Source organism: Falco punctatus (genome assembly GCF_963210335.1).
Source record: "Falco punctatus genome assembly, chromosome: 5".
Lineage (NCBI taxonomy): Eukaryota > Metazoa > Chordata > Aves > Falconiformes > Falconidae > Falco > Falco punctatus.
The window spans coordinates 67,064,171-67,083,633 of record NC_137584.1 but is presented as its reverse complement, the minus strand read 5'-3'; the positions used below and the strand labels follow the sequence as shown (position 1 = coordinate 67,083,633).

The 19,463-nt window shown below is 40.7% G+C and overlaps 1 protein-coding gene across 9 annotated transcripts in view; it reads left to right on the top strand.

Annotated features, from left to right (window-relative positions):
• The window catches only part of SOBP (sine oculis binding protein homolog), a 137,899-nt gene that overhangs the window by 11,167 nt on the left and 107,269 nt on the right, over positions 1 to 19,463 (top strand). For all 9 annotated transcript variants that reach the window (XR_013928528.1, XR_013928529.1, XM_080389815.1 and 6 more), the window contains exons 3-4: positions 424 to 609; positions 12,732 to 12,883. Coding sequence is in view for 7 of the 9 variants with exons in the window: in XM_080389815.1 (XP_080245941.1) it covers positions 424 to 609; positions 12,732 to 12,883 (338 nt within the window). In the remaining 2 variants the exon portion in view is untranslated. The remainder of the gene's footprint in view (positions 1 to 423; positions 610 to 12,731; positions 12,884 to 19,463) is intronic.

Below are 19,463 nucleotides of genomic sequence, written 5' to 3'. Positions count from 1 at the left end.
TTTAAATCCTTTCCATTACTACTACTCATATTATTGATAGAGAATTGGAAATTCTTTTATTTTTAAGTTTATGCTTCTTGCATTGGTGAAGTCACAGTACGCTGAGTGTAATCACCATGCAAACAGTAGAAGTAAAGGATGAGAACAGGGCATCATTGATTAAATCGGGTGTACTAAGGATGTGCATGACACAATAATCCCACCTTTTGAAAAAGAGGAAGTGTGAATTTGATTTAAAAAAATGGAGCAGTTCTGAAGAATACTGGAAACTATCCATTTTTTAAAAGGGAAAATATCTGGGGTTTTTTGTGCGCTCTTCTTGTATCAGGGTAAGTAATTTAATGAACAGATTGGTGAAAATATGTCAGGGAATTTAAGAAATATATTTGTCATACTGTACAATATGTTCGTTGTGTTTTACAGAAAATTCTTTGCCAAAACCAAAATTACCTGAGGACAGTGTTATTTCACCGTACAATATAAACCCAGGCTACCCAGGGCTTGCCACAGGAAATGGACTATCAGACTCACCAGCAGGGTCGAAGGATCACGGGAATGTACCTATTATTGTCCCATTAATTCCACCACCTTTCATAAAGCCACCAGCAGGTAAATCCTAATGAACATTTAAAAATGGTTACTGTCATTGACAGGTCCTGAAATTGCTAGATTGTGACATCTTAGTAAGAGGTCTGATTTCAAAATGTTTGAAAACCAGTTGCAGGGAACTTTAAAACGGAGTGGGAGAGCGACTTTATTTGTTAGTATTCTTGTAAAACTTCTACAAATGCAATGACAACAGACTGGTGCTGCTTGTGACACTCTGCATGCTGGATTATACTCTCAGCACTTCAAAAACATCTGCTTTTAGAAAGAAAAAAAAGGATTTTGTTCTGATGAATAAAGCCTTTAAAAAAATTAATGGAAGACAATTAAATTAAAAATAGGCTCCATGAAGGAAACAGCAAAAGAGACAAAGCCATCAAATCAATATCTTGTCTTTATATTGGGTTAACAAGCTCATCCTGGGAAAACTGTCTCTTGATTCTCATTGAAATCCCTGACCGTTGTCTCTTGAGGATTTAATATGATCTTGACTCTTCCCAGGAGACTGCACTGAGATGTTTTACATTTTCATTAGATTTTTATCAGGCGTGATTTTATAACATGCCATTCCTCAGAGTTTGCATGAAAAATGATTTATTCTACACTGCATGCTGCTTACCATAATCTGTGAAAGTAACTCTCACGGCTGCGCCGGGGTGATTAATTGCTCTGTTATTGTTTACTGCTGTACATGGTGCGATAATGGTGAATTTAGATAGGAGTAGGCTCAGTCCTGCTTCCGTGGACTTCCCTGGGTGTCGTTCTGGGTGCTCTTGGGTGACCGAGGCACTGAGTACAGGGTGACCTGCAATAACCTACCCAGGAACAGTAGCTCCCCGCACACAGGGAGGCAGCTTGGCTGAAGAGTCCCCACCAGGTGCGAGGAGGCTTCTGCAGAGTCAGAACAGCTTGTAGGATCAGGTCCCAGGTGTTAGATGGTCACCTCTGCCCTTTGTTGCATTGATTAAAGGTAGCTGTAAAATACTGATGGGTCCAAGAAAGTGTTTGCGGGTTGACAGGCATGTGATGGGCTACAGTTGCCCCTCGCAAATTATCTTTATGCCATTGAGTTTTATCTCTAAAGAGGTATAGTAATATGCCATGAATAGTTTTCAAATGTTACTCAATATGCATTCCCTGCCAAAGACTTTTCATCTATTTTATACGATATTTGCTAATTACCAAGGCTATTTGGGCCCATTCCTGCAGCCTTTACACAGCTAAAGATCTCGGGCCATATGGGCTGGATCCTCAGCTGTTGTTGATTTGGCCCTAAAGCTTTAATCAAGGGCTTGTGCCATCCCAAGCTATTTTCTCCTCCAATCTGAGTCATGAATGAATCTAGAATGCTGAATTTGTGGTACGTGAACACAAGGCTATAACATGCATTGTGCAAACTGCCACAGTTGCTGGATTTTTATGACATCAAACAAGCAGGAGGAGATGGAACTATGAAGTAGAAAAACAAATTACTGCAACAGTAGTTAAGTGGACACAGGGGAGCCTTGGCCAAGTCAACTGCCTTCTGTTCTTTGCCCATCCACCTACCACGTGTGATCCTGAGTTCAAATGTACCGCTAAGGACAACGTGCAGAGAAGGCTTTTCATAAGTATTTTCCAACTTCAGGTTTTTAATTCATTAATTCATAATGAATATTGTTGTTTTACTTGCATAATCTCTGCCTCCTCTGACTTTATCCCATTGTCAGTAATGGGTGCTAGATTAGCATGACTTCTGAGCAGATGAGCGTATTTATCTCACCTTTGTTTTAGAGAGCAAGGTTTGGGAGGACCGGAGGGGGAGGAGAACCACAGCCTTTGTGGGATTTGCAGTAAGCATTGGTAGTAATTGTTCTGTTTTATCTTAGGGCGTAGGTGCCCTAGTCATTATCACCCCAAAGAGCCTGGCAAGAAGCAACTGGTGAATGCAAGTAGAAAAGGGAGTACAAAGGAGCCAGGAGAGCCAGCATGTGAGGCAGTGGACTTGGCACTGCACTTTGACACCGTTTTGTGGGCACTACATCAAAGCAACAAACTTCAGAGTGATACGAAGCCAGACAAGAGTAACTCTGGGGATGTTTTCTTGTTGCCCCTCACAAGCACAGGGAAAGACTTCGGAAGCAGCACAAAGGTGCTTCTTTGAGTTGAGCAGGCAAATGGAAAAGACTCACATTATTAACTGCTAAAGCCGAAATTCACCATTTTCAGCATGGAAGAGGGACAGGCTATGGCTGACCTGCCGCAAGAACAGAAGCAGCTTACGTTTGCCCGAGTTAATAAATGAAGACGGGAGAAAGGAGGGAGCGGCAGAAAGAGTCTAGGAGAAAGCTTCAAGGTTAAAATGCTGGGCAGAGAAAGGAACCTTTGCAGCACATTTTGAGTGGGTGCACATAGGATGAGGTTACATTACAGGCCAGAGAAAACCAAGTAGTGATGCACTGTAGTGACTGAAAAGCTGAGAATCGGGATGAGTCCAGACTTTATGGATGGATGGGCAAAGCTTTTAGGTATTGCACAGAAGAAGAATCTACAAGATTTAAATATAGCTGAAAAGAGAGTGCCTGCAGATGGAAATGATATCTAAATCATGAACCTGAAGGACAGGAAAGATGATGGTGCGGTCCACTATTACTGAGCAAATAATATGGAGTGAGCACTCAGGGAGAAATTATTAAGACTTTAATTCTTGCCGTATTGATCTTGAACTGAAGGGTCAGCACCAGTAAAGAACTGTCAGGGAGACAGGCTGAAATATTCATTTGGACAGGAGAGCAATGGTCTGGAGAGGATAAGCAGATCCAAGAAACAGTCACAATGAATTATTAGTTGAATAATTTTTGCAGGTAAGATTCTATACAGATAGGAGGGAGAAGAAAAAGAGCAGAGCACAGGGGATGCTCACAGAAGCCTGAAGGGAGAAATAGGAAGGATGCTCTGCAATGTGCACTGATGTAGCAATGGCAGGGGTAGAAGAAGCACTGGGGGAAGGCAGTCAGGAAGCCAAGGGAAACAAGATTTCCAGGGAGGCAGATATAATTCTTGGTATCAGAAACAACTACCAGCTTGAAAAGGAGGAGAAGGAATACTAGTACTGAATTATGTCTAGGAAGCAGTCATTGAAGATTTCAGCAGGCTAAGGTCTTCCTTGAGCATGCTGGAAAACCTTGAACAGTGTCCTATCTGCATTCATATTTTGTATGAACAGGCTAAAACCTTGAACAGTTAACGAAGCTACCTTTTTGCCCTCATATTTATTTTATGGTAAAGTGGGTTTTTTTCTTTTGAAAACCAAGTAATTTTGAGCATTCAGACTAAAACTTTATCTCCAAGTGGTTCAGCTTTTCTGTTTTAGTCAAATGAAATATTAGGTAAGAATTTGCTTATAGAGTCTTGGAAAACATCAGGCTGCTACCTGACCAATTATAAACAGCTCCAATAATGGCACTCTGTCTTCACTGTACCCCAGAATTACACCCAAAAAAGGCCAGGTGGGCCCTATCTGGTGCACTGACCATCTACAGACTCAGGTTGCAGCATGTTAATGGAGGATACTAAATCTAGTCACGGGAAGCCTCCACAAGAAGTATGCCAGTTGCTCAGATCTGGAGACTGTCTGCAAGAGCACTCCACTGATCTGCACCACCAGGCAGATAAACCGCACTCCGTCAGTGCCCAAATCAAACAGGACTTTATCAGTCAACATCAGCCATCTGACCTGCATCTGGAAGCAAGTAAGAAGTCAGTGCAGCCTCCAAAGAGTTGATGTAATAGTCTCCTTTCGGCTGATAACCATCCTTCTTGCCCAGCAACAGATTCTGAGTGATCTTCAGGGTTAGTCTTGGGTACAACCCATTGCAACAAACCGATACTAAGATTAGTTCTACTTGGTATGAGAAGTTTCTTATTTTCTACACAGCAACGTAAAGAAAGTATTTTTTTCAATTAAAAAATTACATAGAAATAGCAGGGAACAAAGTGCAGTAGCCAGGAGTGATCTAAAAATAAAAATCCCACCACAGTTGTGCAGGGTAGACGTCCATAGTATGCAGCGTGCAGACGTCCTAACTGTTACTGTGCAGCCCTTAGCGATAGAGTAAATCTGAGAGGGCACTTCGGGTGACTCTGCCCTTTCACTTAGACAAGTTTGGACGGCTGCTGTTACATGGGATGAAGGAAGGCTAAAATCAAGACTAGTCAAAGAAGAATGCAAAAAATTCTTTCAATGCAGGTAAGAACATGCTGCCTCCTTCCCCTGGCACCTGCTGGAGGCTATGCTATCTCAGTTTCCCCATTTTTTTTAAGAGTGCTCTTTGGTTTACTTTCTCTTGTGAACCCCCATGGCAGTGCCTCGGTAGGGGAGGTACAACTGCTGGTTGGTCTAGCCTTTGAGCATGGGTGTCGGCAAAACCTTCCCTTTCCTGCCTCCTGTGTATAAGCGATGCACCCAGTGTGTCTACTGTTCTAAGTGTCCCAAAGAAGAACCGGCGCCCTGCCATGCTGTGCTGTGAGGGGAGGTCACTGTCAAGGGATGCGGTGGAAGGGGACGCAGAGGGTGATGCCGTGCAGTTGACTGAGCTTTCCACAGGGGAAAGAAGTACAAGGGAAAAATAATGCTCCTTCCCAGGGTTTCCACAAGATAATGAGTACATTTGGGAAAGGAAATTGAATTTAAATTCTGCAATCTGCAGATCAGTGTTTCTACATAACATTTGGTTCAGTGATTTCCAAGTGACAATGACTAGGATCGTACCAAAAGTTACTAGAAACTCGTGGAAGTGAAGGAAGAATGGGCTGGAGGAGCTGTTTCTGGTGAGGCAAAATGTCTTAAAGGAGGAGCAGAAGCATTTCCAGTGCTGACTACCTTGTAAAATAGGCTTGTGACCTAAGCTGGCAAGGAAATGTCACATGCAAATACTAAATAAAATAATTAGGTATTTTATAGATAAAGGATTGAAAGGAATGAGTGATTTTCTGTGTTACAGCTTAGCCTAACTTTATAATTAAAGTTTACAGGATTATTTTTTGTAAATACAAGTGCACACCAGTAATTTGGTGAAACACGTGAGGTTAAGCAAAGTCCCTGCCCTGTGAACACTTGGAACTGCACGTTGTAACCTCTCTCAACATTTAAATTGCATTGGAGGAATCTGGAAGCATAAAAGATGTTTTAAATGGTAGTTAGCAGGGCAGTAAAAATGAATTCTGAGATCATCTGTCTAAATTCACCAAGGAATTGGTTCTATGACTGCATTACCAAGAAGTCTGATTCCAAGCAAAACCCAGCGGCAGTTTTCCTTAAATAAAGACCATATTATCAGATCTAATTAAGTCTCTATATTGAGGAGACTTTCTTTTTACTACGCTTTCGATCCTTCTTCAGTATTTCCCAAATCTTATTCTAGCTGCTGAACCCCATTACAGCTTCTCTTAACTGCAGGTTTAGCTCTCTCATAAAGACCACTGCGACAAATCCTGTAGTCACTACTCTTCAAATTCTTTCTCTTGTTTTCAGTTTGAAACATCATCTAATTTACACTGATCGTAGGGTTATTAGTGCCTGGGTTTTAAAATGCCAATGGTTGCCAGGATGCCTGCCCCATCTAGCCCACTGTTGATGCCTTTTGCTCTCTGTGGAGGGCCAAGTGTTTCCTTTGTGCTAAAAAGAAAATCATAAAGTCTATGTATGCACTTTAATAGCATATATTCAAAATACACAGGGAGTTCCCCCCCTATTAGCTGAAATAGGTGCTTTTTTGTTTGCATGTTTAAAACCTGCCTAAATGCCAGCTTTTATTTGTGTTGTGCATTCAGTCCTTACTGAACTATGCATGAGAATGTGCCTCAACTCATGCATAGAAAACAGAGGCAAGCCGTGGTTCCCCAAAATGATTTTTAAAAAGGAGCTGGGACACTTTGCTTTATTGGCAGAGTAGTGAACTTCAAGAGGCTGGTCCTTAAAAGGAAATGCATTGTAGAGCCCCTGAGGTATTTCCATAGCAATGGTTGCAGCAAGCTTTCTATTGCCAGCCCTATTTTTTAATCTTCCTCTTGTAATTACTTTTTCTAAGGTACTTTTTGTACCTTAAGTTTGTACACACTCCGTCTGTTTAGAGGATCAGCACTTAAGTGCTATCACAAGGGTATCTGCAGCAATGTCTCAGGCATTTTGTTTGTTCATTTTGTAGTTCAAGATGAATCAGATAAAGCATCTCAGATTTAAGAAAAATGACTGTAATGGTCCTTCTGCCTTGCTTGGGATCATCAGCCTCAGGAACTGCTTTGGGATGAAAACTCTGAGTACGTGCTACTTGGTTTTCCTCAGAAACAGCAAGCTGGGGTTTCAGAAGTGGCAGGCGGGTAACTCAGAATGAACCATTCTGAAATCCTGGCATGTCCCAGTGGAAACAGTGAGCCCTTATTGTTCATGCTGCGAATGCTAGAATCAAGTTCAGATCTAATGCCTTTAAAAAGGAATTTTTGCAGCTTTTCATTAGAAAGTAGTAGTGAAAGCAGCTAAAATAGTTCAAGATGTATGCTAGTGTATTCAGTGCAGTTCCCAGGATGGGGTAAAAGGGCTATTCTAGCTCCCCTCAAAATAACCTGGGATTAAAAAACTGCCCACGTGAGGGGGTGGGATGCAGCAAAGAGAAAGGGAGGAAAACAGAAGCAAGCAGTACTGGGGAGACATGGCTTCTGATAGCTGTGGTGGAAGGAAACTCATGCCTGGAAGAGATGGGCTGTGAGGAGACACCAAGGAGGGATGGGGTGCCAAAATACTTTCTGTATCAGATCACAGATACAACCACAGCCAAGGTACAGGTTTCACACAGGCTTACTCAGTCCAAGGGACATACTCTTTGAGATTTCCATCCCAGACCCTCTGGTCTCCTGGTCTTCCTTCTGCACAACAGGACTTATTCGCTACTGCAGCTGGGCACTTTCAGGAGTGATATTTTCTTCTTGCCAGAAGAGTTGAGTATCTCCTACTGAATTTCTTGCAAGGAAATGTGGAAAGCAAGGTCTTGGAGTACTTGCCCATGAATCATTATAATCTGCAGGATTAGAGCTGTATTTAGTTTCACCCAAGTTCTTGAAACTGGAGTTAAAATTGAAAATACATATCAGTAAGTACTAAACGGAATTAGTAGAAAGTTACAGCCCAGAAGTTAGTAAACTGATCAGGATTTAACTCCAGAATTGTAGGGATTTTAAGATCATCCTGCTAAACACTGTAGGCCGTGCTGGTTTGCTTAGATAAAGGGACAGAGCTGTACGTGATGGATTTACTCTGCTGTACTCATTGCCTTTCTTCTCTTCCCCCCACCTCTCCAAATTATGGTTCCACATAAGATCGATTAGTGTAAACTGCTGCTCATTGGGTTTAAGCGGAACAATTTTCTGCAGCTCCTTCACACCGGTTTGAAAGGAAAAAAAAAGCCAAACATTCTGCTTAATTAAGACCTAAAGAGGCGGTGAAAACTTTTGATGATTAATTGAAGCATGCTTTAGACTGATGCATATTTAGTTATTATAATGTGATAATTTTATCTTGTTATACAAACTACTCCCTTTGGGAACATGATTTAACACTGCAAACGCTTCGCGTTTATTGCATTGTTCATTATGAAAAATACACAGGCTAAAAACCACAAGGAGATGTATCTGAACAGTATCTGTGCGGTGGGTGCAGGGAGTGCTTCTTCTACCTGTAATGACACAACCCAGGGGCAGAAAAACACAGTATTGGAACTCCCACAATAGCTTTCCCTGTGAAGAGTTGAGAACTCAAAAAAGCAGAGGCTGAAAATTCAGATCTTGTTCTGCATGTGGAAGGAATATGTCTTTCTATTACCCAGTGTAATTGTAGAAGACAGTGGTACAGATGTTCTGCTGAAATCTCTCCTGTTACTGTTCAGTTGTCTCTGTGCCAGCTACTCTCTGTCTCACCTGTATGAGTACCCGCGCTACCTGGCATAAGCGTGACAGATCTGAGAGCATGCTAAGCACATTGCAAGAGCAGGTCATAAAGTTACAAACCCAGATGGAGGAAAAAAAAATACAGCTGTTAAAAAATAACTTTCTTTCACTTCAAAATGAGCTGTACCAGGATTGCAAATGTTATTTTTGTACTTCACAAATGTGTCAGCCTAGCTGTGTGAGTCCTAAAAGTTATGGTGAATGATCTTCATCAGAAGAGCTGCTCCAGCGAGAGCTCACATGATGGACATAGGCATGCTGTCAGGATGAGCTCATGTTACTCAAGCGGATATGCTAAGCTAGACTACCAGTGAAAATTTGTCTGTGAGCAAAGGAGAACATTGCTGATGTACTATACTGATGTGATTGTTGTGGAGAAGCTTTCTTAGTGCAGACCTGATCAGGAAAAGATTAGAATAAAGATTCAAGACAAATAAGCAATCTCAGGTGACTGGATTTGAAATTCCCTGCTTCCCTGTGTTCTCATCGCATCAGGTTCCTCTGGCTGAGTGCTCTAGGGATGGGGATTTGATACGTTTTCCTGAAAGAGGGGCAAGAGTCTAGTAAAGTGATTTTTAAATGATTTGGTCTTATGAAACAAAGGTCTGTGAAGAAGTGAGAGGAATTTTATCTTGAATGGAAGAGACAAATTTCTGGTTTCTGATTATTCCAGTTTGTGTTTAGGAAAAGACAGCAATTAAATCATGTGACTTTGGCTTTTCTTATTTCACACAGTCTTAATGTTTTGTGTTTAAGCTATTGCTTCCCACATGGACTGTAATGTTAGAAATGCATGGACTATTACCTTTTCGTTAATACTGCAGTCCTCTTTTTTGGTCACTAAGCTTAATACACTGCAACAAAACGTCCCTGTTAGTTATTTTCACAGCATCTACTCAGACCTTTACTGCAACCAGTGTCAAGAAGGAAAGCACAGGATCAGGTTTGGACCTTTATCATTGTCCCCAGCTGTCATCCGCACCCATAGGCCATAGGGCATGGCTCCGTACCTATCCCCCAGGTACCAAGAACAGGTCCTTTTCTCTGCCGTTCTTAGCTTCACTTGAAGCTGAAAGAAAGGATTTTATTTTAGAGCAAGTCTTCCTGCCACAAGGCTGCGCAGGGCTCTTGTTGATGGTCCATAAGGAATTAGTCATGTGATACTGGATGTTTTCTTTCTTCACCTGATGACTGCATTGCAAGAAGTTAGAGTTGCATCAAAAATTGAGTTGGGCAAACCTACACCTGAGGGAGCAAAAATGACTTAAAAAGTGACATATTAGTGTACTGTTCCAGGAAGCACATGGTCCAAACTCCCTTCTGGATTACTGCTTTTTTCTGGCTGCTTTATGTGGCCATACTCAGCTAACCCTTTTGTAGCAGTGTTCCTGAGCCTATTCAATGGAAGAGGCATCTAGTTTTATTATTACTATTACTATTAAAAGGATTATATTGTATGCGACCATTCTTTGATGACTGGCTTGAGAAGGGAGTAGGCGAGAGAAATAATTGAAGTTCTTTGTATTTAGGCAGACTCTTTCCCTCCCTTTCTCCCTTCCTTCTTTCAAAATGATGAACATTTTGATTAATATTGATGGTGCCTCCTGCATATCAGCTGTCTCTTCCTGGAAGTGCAGACAGTGGCTGGAAGTAGTAGTTCGTAGACATTTTCTGCCGTTCTATTGATTGTCAGATCTGTGGACCACAAATGAAGCAATGCTGCTTCAAAGGATTCCCCATGAGGTGGTGGTGAAGTTCTGCTGCTCAGGGCAGGGGAAGACAACTTGACAGAGTAGGACCCTCTCCTCTCCTCAATCTATCTTAGAGGGTCTTTGGCAGAAAGAGGGAAATTGAGCCTTACTGTCCTGTATAACCTCCTGCAGAGAAGTGTGTAATGCAGCTTTTCCATGTAACAGCTTCTGCTGCTGCTGGGGTGTCGTGTAATTGTGAATGGACAATTGTGTGGTCACCCGTGGAAGGCAGTTCATGTCCGTCGGTGAACAGGAGCTGAATGATAGCTGAGGTGTTTCCCTTATCAAGTCATGCGTGAAAGACCCTGCGAATCCTGGTGGTGCAGCTTTGTGGTTCTCCTTAAAAACCGTGCCCCAGATGAGCCCACCTGCTTCAAAGAGCTTCTCCAGCACCTACTTTGCCAGTGAACTCTCTTTCAGCTCTGTAATTTTTTTTTTCCGTTTATGACAGTTGGTCTCACCAGAAGTGAAGGTTATTGGAAAGTATCACTGGTAGATGTCCTATTTTCAAGAGATAAAATATGTCTTATCAGTAGTAGAATATATGTTGCTGTTATCTGAAACAAGAGCTTGCTGTCTGTTTCGTTTGGTTCACAGGATCTTCTGTTGTCCTGATACATTCAAAGGGGCAAGTTCAGCCCGTAAGGGATTGGTTTATTATGGTGCAGAAGTAGCTGAATAAGGCACCTTTGTAAAAGCTCAGTACTTCAGATGGCTCAGGATAAAAACAGGGAAGAGCTCCTGAGCTGTGCTGGAGTAGTTAGCACCCTGACCCAGACTGCTCTGCAAGGAAAGCTGTGATGACGCCATGCAACGCCACTGTGATGGCACCCTGTGCTCCTAGCTGAGATTACAGCCAGCTCAGAGGCAGGCATCTTGACCCTATAGATGGGTAGAGATAATTTTGGGCAAATTGTTTTGATTTCCCTTGATGTTCAGTATGTGAAAGCATTTATAGTATTGGCAAATCCCACTCTAAAGGGTAAGTGATAAAATACGTTAAACACAAATCTGTGTTATAACTTAGCCTTAAATATAGGTTTAAAGGTAGACAGTCTGATTAAAACTAAAAGGTCATTATTTTACATTGTACAATTTTATTTGTAGCTATAAATCATAACACAATTTGTGGAAGGAAAAAAGTTATTAAACTGGCAATATTTATTCCGTTAAGGTGAATAAAATGTAGCACGTAGTTCTGAGTTATGATAGCTGGGGAAAGGAGCCAAATCACTCTGCTAAAAATTAGTTTGCCAATAATTTTACAGAATGATGACAGCGTAGCTTCAAAAACAAATCCTTTATAGGGAAATGGGATGGCTGCATGACAGACTCTCTGAGCTATGAATTCTCCACAGCTCATGGACCAGGAACTGCTTTAACAATTAGTCTTCAGGGATTTTTTTTTTTTTTTCCCAGAAGTTAGACAATGGCTGCTGCCTATAACTGAAAGGTCAAGCTGTATCACAGGCTGGACATAAGAACTGAAAGAATTCTCAGTTTTAGGTCAGAAAGATTCCTGCTAACGTATTGTCTTGATCTGTTCATGAGGCTTAACTATTTGCTGCCATCGTCTGTGAAGCTGAAGGGCGTGATGACTACACAAGGATATTGCTAGCACTTTAGTAATAAGCCCTGGGTTTTGTTACATGACAGAAGGCATACATGCCACATTTGTAACACGCATTAGATAAGAGCTCGAAAGGGCTCAGGAACTCTTCCTGAATTAAAATTTGACCAATGAACATAATGACTGGAAAGTAACCCGGCAGACTTTACCACAGTGCTGCATCTTCCTTCTTGCTCGAGTCTGTTTCTGTGATTGCTACATTCACATGAAAGCTCCCCATTTTGTACATGTCATTATTTCGAAACAACATGGAAAAGGGGTATCTTGTGTTCCTAGTTATTTAGAAGAGGGCTCTTGTTAGATACCTGCCTTGGTGCGGTACCTTCCCAGTGTGTTTTATCCCCAGCTTGCTGAGCAGAACATCTCAGGGGGTGACTACAACAGACTGTAAGCAGCAAGAACAAAGCATCAATACTCATTAAGCCTCTAGTCTTGGTTAGTTGTTCAATAAGGAGTTGTACACTCTTAAACATGCTAAAAAGCTCTCGAGATTTCCAGAGCTTTTCAGCAATGCATCATTTTTTAAGCTAATAATCTTTTCCAGCCATCTTAGAAGCTCTGCCAGTCTCCCCAGCCTGGCTGGCACAGGTCACTGGCTGCCTGAGGATGAAGCTGGTAATCACAGACATGCACAGTTCTGCTCTCAGACAGTGAGGAAGGCAGAAATAAGATAAGCTGGTGGTGGTTGTATCTAAGAGTAAGTGTGCAGATGTCTGAGGAAGGTGTTTGCATCTCATGTAAACATTGTTCTTATATTTTTGTTGTAGAAGATGATGTGTCAAATGTACAAATAATGTGTGCCTGGTGCCAGAAAGTTGGAATCAAGCGCTATTCCCTGAGTATGGGAAGTGAAGTGAAATGCTTCTGCAGCGAGAAGTGCTTTGCAGCCTGCCGAAGAGCATATTTCAAGAGAAACAAGGTAAGAGAAATAAGGAAAGATGTAACCTACATAGACATAGCTTTAATCAGGCCCAACATGGGTCTCATTTAGCATCTAACAGAAGCTCTTTTCTTTTGTTTTCTCTGTTTCATCTAGTCCCTCCACTTCCCATCTGTATTGTCTGTTGGACTGTCAGTCTTTTACTAACCCTGTTTCTTTCAGTTTCCTTCAGTTCAATGTTTGGGTTTTGTGAGAATCAGGGAATTCAAATACTAATAAGCATTAACATAAGAGTCCCAATTTGGCTTTAGAGTCTCAGGATACTTGCTACATACACACAACTAGGAGAGATATCATGGAAACAGTAGAGGAGGGTTGCATATGACAGTGTCACTAAGTCCTATGGTGCTGGGATCTTGGCCAGTGGGTAAATGCTTTTAGGGCCTGTGTCTGGATCCCATCACAGTAGCGGACGTCTTCCTACTGCTGCTAGTGAGCTCTATTTTCATCCTTTTAAAATGTATCATTACTAAATAAATTATCATTGCTGCAAAATTCAAACACTATACAGTTTTGGGGTTGGGGTATGCAATGTTAGAACATTTAGAGTAGCATGAAAACCCCTCCTACGCAATTTAAATTTAACTGTCTAAAATTAGAATGCAATCCTAATATTGAATGTCTGCAAAAATTGCTGTAATCACTGGAGTACAGTGCCTGAAAATGCCCTCTAGGTTACTTCAGCAGCTGTTTTTCTGTAGCAGAATGTGCGATATGTCATTTAAAGAAAAATAACGAAGGAATGCCCCAGCATTTTTAGTTGTTGAAAAAGTAGCTGTGTCCTTTTGGTGCTTAGTAGTGTGAATCTTTGGGTAGCTGCTATTGTCTTAGAAATGTTTATTATTCATAAAACCCTTTAAATTTTTGTTTTCTAAATAATGCCATTTTCACTCATGCTACAGAACATTCAAAGCTTCTCAAGATCAAACTGAATTCAGGTCTCTAAGTGGTCTTTTACATTTGTGGTAATAACAAATCAGTACATACAGATCCTAGATTCAAGATGCAATGTTATAGCAAATTACCCTCCTTTATAAATTTGGGTCACATCATCCTGGGAAAAAAAAAAAAAAGGAAAAAGAAAAAAAAAAAGGGAGGGAAAAAAAATGCCTGAAGAATTAGGTTGCAAAAATCAGTAGAGTGGAATTTTAGTGGCAGTCTTGGAGAATCAAGCTCATAATGTCTACTGGAGCAGACAGGCTGGTTAAAGTCATGTGAGTCTTCTGCGAGGAGTGGTGTTTACATCCTTTTTATCTAGAAAAACCATAGAGGAGGGAGATACATGCTCCTTAGATGTTCCTCATTTGAAAATAAGTTCATGTATGTGTATGTGCACTGTGCACACATGCATGTTTATGCCCTTGCAGTTCAATGGGCCTTACAATGTGTCAGACACTCTGGGGTGACGGGATCCAGATCACCATCAGCTGATGCTCCCATGGCTTTTCAGTCACAAATTTACATGGGTAAGATGGTTCATAGTACTGGAGGCTTTGTCAGTGATCCTAGTTAGGTGGTCCTGTGTGTCCAGTAGTGATGAGTACCAGATAATTCAGGAAACCCTGGGGATGTAGATGAAGGAACAACCAGTTCATGGTGGATTCTCAATTTCATCTGCATCTTAGATCCTGAAATAGGAGGTTTAGATCCCTACTAAATGAAAATAGATACATGTTAACATAATGCATAGGTGTACTTCAGCCTTCTACTAACCCATGAGTAGTAGGATTCATTAATGGTTTATGGCCATGAATTCAGTGAGTCAGGCAATATATGAAAAAGTTCCCTTTACCTGACTTAAAATTTATTACCTGTGTGCTTTGTTGGAGGCCTCCTTGTCCTTGTATTATGCAAAAGGATAAAATAGAACATCTCATTCCCCCTGCTACTCTTTCCTACACCTCTGTTAACTTCTGGAAGCTAAAAGATGCTGACTATTTCCTTCCAAAAGCTCTCTGTATTCATTATTTTGTATATATCTAAATAACAATAGATGTTCCTAATCTTTTCATATACCATCATACCCTAGTGAAATGTCCTATTCTTCTCTAAAGAGACTGCAAATTAACAAAATGTCGTATGGGAGGACTTGGCAAAATATGGCGAGATAACGTATAATTGATATCATGTTGGTTGCTGCATTGGCTCTGCTGCAAAGCTAAGCCAGTGAGTCAAATTTTCTTCCTCTTTGCACCTGTGGAATCTGCAATTGCAGAGGATCTGACCCAGCAGGGGAAATCTGGAACTGCTCCTTGCATGTGTATTTACAGCATTAGATGATCAGGGGACAGAACACTTAGGAAATGCTGCTGTTAAATTAAGACATGTACAGTAGAACTCAGCAGTCCCTCATGCTTCTTGTTTTGCACTTTACCTATTAGTAATAGAGCAGAGTCTTGAGGAACAAGATCAAAGGAACAAGGCTGCAATAGTTTCACATGTAACTGCTGACCTTTAGTCTGTTATTACTAGTCCAACAGCATACCTGTCTTCTCCATGAGTCTAATGCTTATTTATTTGAGAAGTTATGCCACTCTACACTTTCTCATTTTTCAAACAGAGGAGTAAAATAGTCATGTTTCACCTGCCTTATGTATGTTTTAAACAGCAGATCACCACCACAATATAGTGTTGTATTACATTAAATATGTACAGCTGCTACATTTCTAGGAGCTGATAGGACTTTGTGGTCACTTCATTTAAGGCTTGAATTTCCTAATGGATCGTGTTAAGCCGTCTTCCCTCCCTCCCCTAGAAAGAAGTGCTGTAATAAGCACTTGCTTAAAATGATAGAACTGTTTAAACAGTAAAGAATAAGTCGTCACTAATGTCTCAAAAGTGGCACTAAGTAATGCCGCAAATTATCCATCCCTGAACGCCAATTGCTGTGTTCAGAATTAGACTTCTGTCATCATCCTAATAACAAAATCTTCTCCCATACACAGGGCAAATGCACACTGAAGCAATGCATGCCCACAGATTTCCAGCTGGGAGAAGGCTTGGCATGAGACCACCTTGAAGGGCCCCTGGAGAGCAATGAAAGTGCTCCAAAGAGACCCAGGGTAGCTGGGCACTGACTGCTCCCTCTAACTCCTTCCCAGCCTGCTCTTGTAGTGGGTTTAGCAAGAGTAGCAACGCACCAGAATAAACTGGTACCTTGCTGGCCTCAGGAGTGTTTGAACCCAAGCAGTGTAGTCAGAAGCACACATCAGTCCTTCCTGCCTTTTGTCCCAGTGGAGCTGTGTGCATTTGTGCTCCATAAGCTGTGCCCCTGCACTCTGCATCTGTAAGCCAGGGCTTACAGCAAGCTTCATGGCTGGGGCGGGGAGTTTGTAAGGAAAAAGGCTCATGTACTTGTAAGTTGCTCTTCTCATAAGAAAGGCAAAGTTTGCCCCATGTATCCTTCAGTCATGACCATTAAAATTATCTATATTAGCAACCATGCCTTGCAAGAATAGAAATATGTATGTTTTGAATTATAATGGGTCTCCCCACAGAGTGTAATATTATCTCAATTACCAGAAATAAATGAAGAAAAATTTTGGGGTTTTACCCCATTAGGCAAAAAGCAAAGTATTTAGATTAGATCCAATTTAGAAAACACCTACAAATGCCACCACCACCAAAGAAAAATAATCCAGATCTGCATTCCCACTCCTGTTTGGTCTAGTGTGCATAGTTAAACACACATAACAAACTACTATATAGTAATAACCTGTTGTGGGTAACAAAACCAATTAAAAGGAAGTATTGCAGGGAAAGGGAGCATTTCATACTAATGTTTGTAATTGAAGATTTAAGATTTGGAGCTGTTCTGATGCTCCCTTCCTCAGAGATTTAATTTTGTAGGCCAACTGATATGAAGTTAAGTACCAAGGAGGCACATAAGGGCAAAAAGCATTGGAGCACCAAGTTTCAGAATATGAAATTTAAAGGGAACGATAGGATTCATAATTGGATCCAGTGAGTTTGAAGCCTGAAAAGATTAATTTTGAAATTAAGTTTATTGACTCAGTGGGTCAGAAAACAAATTTATTGTGACCAAATAGCCAAACGTAGAATGAGGACTGAACTCACAGAGGTTATAGACTCTGTTCACAGGTATATTAAAGGATAATTTATTTGATTTGACTAAGACATCAGAGGCAAAGTGATTGCAAGGTTGTCAAGCCAGCATTTTGTACTTGACCTTGTTCCTGTTTCACACTGCCTCCCAATCAGGAAAAATGATGATAGATGCTTTTGTTTACAGTGCAGTCAAATTTCATTTACACTAATAAACAAAAAGGCATAAGTAAAAAAGTAAAAGTAACCTGCTGTTTAGCAGCATGAAGATGTAAATGATAATGGCTCTTTTCTCCCCATACAGGATAGTGGTGGGCAGCACCATGTATGAGTCAGTATCACAGACAGGCATTGTGGTTTATGCTGTATATGCAGCATATATATATATATATGCATATGTATATGCAGTATGTTTTATCTCATCTGTATAGCAAGAATGAATGTGAACAATCAAATGGGGCTGTAAGAAGTAATATGCATTTATTTAGTCCTGGGTTCTGTTGCATTAGACAATTCCTTACATTTTCAAATTATGTTTAAAGATGATAAAATGCACACAACATCATAAAACCTCAGTATTCCTGAGTAGTTTTTTGGTTAATTAATGTATATTACTATATGATTAATATGGGCATGTATATACAAACACATACTAAAAACTAGGAGTAAACATAAGCTATTATTCCCCAAAATTATTACTGAGGGTTGTCAGAGAAACTTCTCTTGATTTCAAGCTTAATTGTGCAGCCTAACAGTGCGTAAGAAACATTTAACAATCTCCCTGTTAAGTCAATGAGTAACAGTAAAAAAAAAAAGTTACTTTCTTTTCTTTCTTATGCACCTGCAAAATTTAATTTGTAAAATGATCATAATTCATGGCAATTTGGAAAATTGCTTAAAGCAACTTATGCATCTAATGCCCCTGACAAAAAAAAAAAAAAAAAAAAAAGCCAATGAAAAAAAAGCTTAGGTGTTACATCTTCCTTTAGACTCCCTTTCCATAATAAGTTTTGGAACGTATGGGCCTCTGAATAGAAAACCTATTTCTCCTAGAGATTTAATGTGTATTAATTAGGTGTTCAGAAAGGTTGTGTAGAGCAGGTGTCCTACCTGGTTGGTGTGAAATTGCCCGTATTTGGTTCTGCAGAGGTGTAGAGAAGTGGGGTTTCATAAGTGGTTCACGAAGTTGCTTCTTCTGCTGTGGTTTTGTGTAGAATATGTGCATGTGTGTTTATGTGTGCTTGTGTGTGTGTATGTGCACATCAGCATACGTGTGGTTGTGTGTATTTGCCACAGCAGCCAATTTGATAAGGTTTCTTGCAAACGTTTGAAAGTAGGAAGGGAAAAGATGACACACATCTCTGTAGCTGTGACTGCTATGGTGGGATATAAATGAGTGCTGATGAGTGAATGCAGATGAAACGCTGAGTCTGCAGAGGAAATAGTTCAAACATGGGGGACAACGGCAAGCTCCTTGAGGAACCTATGGGAAGGAAAATATCCTTCCTCAAAGGATGTTTTTAAAGTTTGTGGAGGGTAGAATGACACAGACAGTGGCCAAGAATCTGAACAGACAGTGAAATAGCAAGGAAATCCTGAGCTGTGAGAGAAATGGGTGGCATCAGTCAGAAAGGAGAAGAGTTGGCATCATTGTGTAGCTGTCATCAGCTGGCCTTTCTACTTACTGGATACTAAACCCAGAAATCTCATAAAACTCCTTCCCTGAACCAGAGCTAGGATTTTTCATGATTAGAAGAGGCAAATGAAATTCCAAATTAACCTACTGAGACCATCAGTCAATATCTCACCACTCACCCACAGCAAAGCAAAACGTATTAGCATTGCTAACGATGAAATGCATCAGCACCTGACTGATGCCACCAGTGACTTAATGAAAGGATCTGGCAAACCCAGCATGCTTGTCAGTTTGCAAACTCAATGGACATTTTACTGTCCATCTGCTGCCATTTAATACTATAAATTTGAATCAAATTCCCATTGTCTGAATTACTAGCAGGTATCCAATTCAATTAAAAGGCGTGTTCACTTTTAATTCTAACCACCATGTCACATTACATCAGTTGTGTTGCATTCTGGCTACTTTGGTTATATCAAAATGAATATGCTAATTACAGCTTGAGAATCGGCTGCCTCTTGGACAGCAGCGTTTGATCCAAATGAAGCGACCAGTTTCTGCAAGGTGTCCTTGCATCAGTTCTGGACAGCTTCAGCGACTGCACAGCTCCTTCTTGCCAGCAGTAGGTTTTGTTTACATACAGATATCACAACACAACATCACTAATTAGATTAGGACATGACTAGAAATGCATTTAGGGTTTTCAGACACTAGGTGTATGCAGTTTAGAGCAATGATTTGGATTTAAATAGATGTTATGACACCTTGATGTTGGAGATGTGAGAGAAGTTGCTGCCTACCAGGGTGGCTGAGGAAGAAAGATGGCTGGTAGCGGTATTTCTGGAGATTACTAAGGTG